The following is a 3,109-nucleotide window of genomic DNA, read 5'->3' on the forward strand; positions in this document are numbered from 1 at the left end:
ACAACAGTGGCCACGGGCTCCACAACCAGGCCCTCCTCCCCTCCGGGGACAACCAGGCTCCTCACAGAGCCAACCACCACTGCCACCATAACTGTGTCCACCAGTTCCATGGCCACATCCTCCACTCAAGGGACGACCTCGATCTTCACAGAGCCAACCACTACCGCCGTCACAACAGTGACCACAGGCTCCACGGCCATGCCCTCCTCCACTCCGGGGATGACTGAGATCCTCACAGAGCCGACCACTACAACCATCCCAACAGTAGCCACAGGCTCCACGGCCACGCCCTCCTCCACTCTGGGGACGACCAGGATCCTCACAGAACCAACCACCACTGCCACAATAACTGTGGCCACCAGCTCCATGGCCACACCCTCCTCCACTCTGGCGTCAACCTGGATCCTCACAGAGCCTAGCACTACAGCCATCACAACAGTGGCCACAGGCTCCAAGGCCACGCCCTCCTCCACTCCGGGGACAGCCAGGCTCCTCACAGAGCCAACCACCCCTGCCACCATAACTGTGGCCACCAGCTCCACAGCCACACCTTCCTCCACTCCAGGGACAACCTGGATCCTCACAGAGCCGACCACTACAGCCATCACAACAGTGGCCACGGGCTCCACAGCCACGCCCTCTGCCACTCCGGAGACGACAGGGATCCTCACAGAGCCAACCACCACTGCCACCATAACTGTGGCCACCCGCTCCACAGCCAACCCCTCCTCCACTCCAGGGACGACCGGGATCCTCACAGAGCCGACCAGCACAGCCATCACAACAGTGGCCACAGGCTCCACGGCCACACCCTCCTCCACTCCAGGGATGACCTCGATCCTCACAGAGCCGACCACTACAACCATCACAACAGTGGCCACGGGCTCCACAGCCACGCCCTCTGCCACTCGGGAGACGACAGGGATCCTCACAGAGCCAACCACCACTGCCACCATAACTGTGGCCACCCGCTCCACAGCCAACCCCTCCTCCACTCCACGGACGACCTCGATCCTCACAGAGCCAACCAGTACAGCCATCACAACAGTGGCCACGGGCTCCACGGCCACGCCCTCCTCCACTCGGGGGACGACTGGGATCCTCACAGAGCCAATCAACACTGCCACCATAACTGTGGCCACCAGTTCCACGGCCATGCCCTCCTCCACTCCAGGGATGACCTCGATCCTCACAGAGCCGATCACTACAGCCATCACAACAGTAGCCACGGGCTCCATGACCACGCCCTCCTCCTCTCCAGGGACGACCAGGCTCCTCACAGAGTCAACCACCACTGCCACCATAACTGTGGCCACCAGCTCCATGACCACGCCCTCCACTCAAGGGACAACCTTGATCCTCACAGAACCAAACACTACCGCTATCACAACAGTGGCCACGGGTTCCACGGTCATGCCCTCCTCCACTCTGGTGACGACCGGGATCCTCACAGAGCCGACCACTACAACCGTCACAACAGTGGCCACGGGCTCCACGGCCACGCCCTCCTCCACTCTGGGGACGACCGGGATCCTCACAGAGCCGACCACTACCACCGTCACAACAGTGGCCACGGGCTCCACGGTCACGCCCTCCTCCACTCTGGGGACAACCGGGATCCTCACAGAGCCGACCAGTACAACCATCACAACAGTGGCCACGGGCTCCACGGCCACGCCCTCCTCCACTCCAGGGACCACCGTGATCCTCACAAAGCCAACCACTACAGCCATCACAACAGTGGCCACAGGCTCCACAGCCATGCCCTCCTCCACTCCGGGGACCACCACGATCCTCACAGAGCCAACCACCACAGCCATCACAACAGTGGTCACGGGCTCCACAGTCATCCCCTCCTCCACCCCACAGACTACTCAAATCACTGAAGTGTTTCCCTCCACAACTGCAATGACTGAAGCCACTGGCTCCACTGTCAACCCCTCCTCCACCCCAGGGACCACCGTGATCCTCACAGAGCCAGCCACCACAGCCACCATAACTGTGGCCACCGGCCCCATGGCCACCTCCTCCTCCACTCCTGGGACCACCTGGATCCTCACAGAGCCAACCACAACATTGACCACGACTGTGGCCACCGGCTCCACAGTCACCCCCTCCTCCACCCCAGCAACTGCTGCCACCTCAGAATTGCTGACCACGACAGCCACGAAACCCACAGCCACTGGCTCCAAAGCCACTCCTTCCACCAGTCCAGGGACTGCATCCACCCTTCCAGTTGTGCTGACAAGCACAGCCAACACACCCACAGCTACCAGCTTTACAGCCATCCCGTCCTCCTCCCTGAGAACCACTTGGAACCTCACAGCACAGACCACTGCACCAACGGCCACCCTGTCCACAGCCCACACCTCCTCCACTCCAAGGACCACCCACACCTCCACAGCACTAACCACCACGGCCACCACGACCCAGGCCACTGGCTCCACGGCCACCCTCCTCACCTCAGGAACAGCTCACACCTCTAAAGTGCTGACCACCATGGCCATCACCACAAGCTCCACAGCCACCCCCTCCTCCAGCCCAGGGACTGCAAGCACCCTTACAGCACTTATCACCACAAACACCACACCCACAACCAGCAGCTATACAGTGACCCCCTCCTCCATCCCGGGAACCACCCACACCCCCACAGTGCTGACCAACACCACCACAACTGTGGCCACTGGCTCTATGGCAACACCCTCCTCTAGCCCACAGACTGTGGCCAGCAGTTCCACGGCCGCGTCCTCCTCCACTCCAGGGACTACCTCAATCCTGATAGAGCCGATCACTACAGCCATCACAACAGTGGCCACGGGCTCCACGACCAGGCCCTCCTCCCCGCCGGGGACAACCAGGCTCCTCACAGAGCCAACCACCACTGCCACCATTTCCATGGCCACGTCCTCCACTCAAGGGACAACCTCGATCTTCACAGAGCCAACCACTACTGCCGTCACAACAGTGACCACAAGCTCCACAGCCACGCCCTCCTCTACTCGGGGGAAGACTGAGATCCTCACAGAGCCGACCACTACAACCATCACAACAGTGGCCACGGGCTCCACGGCCACGCCCTCCTCCACTCCAGGGACCACCGTGATCCTCA

At 61.7% G+C, this 3,109-nt stretch overlaps 1 protein-coding gene across 1 annotated transcript in view; it reads left to right on the top strand.

Moving 5' to 3' along the window:
* Window positions 1-3,109, top strand: part of MUC5B (mucin 5B, oligomeric mucus/gel-forming) — a 39,589-nt gene that overhangs the window by 24,761 nt on the left and 11,719 nt on the right. Inside the window, 2 exon segments of the mRNA XM_011930146.1 lie at window positions 91-95; window positions 154-3,068. Coding sequence (XP_011785536.1) covers window positions 91-95; window positions 154-3,068 — 2,920 coding nt within the window.

Source organism: Colobus angolensis, unplaced genomic scaffold, assembly GCF_000951035.1.
Source record: "Colobus angolensis palliatus isolate OR3802 unplaced genomic scaffold, Cang.pa_1.0 Scaffold84, whole genome shotgun sequence".
NCBI classification, from domain to species: domain Eukaryota; kingdom Metazoa; phylum Chordata; class Mammalia; order Primates; family Cercopithecidae; genus Colobus; species Colobus angolensis.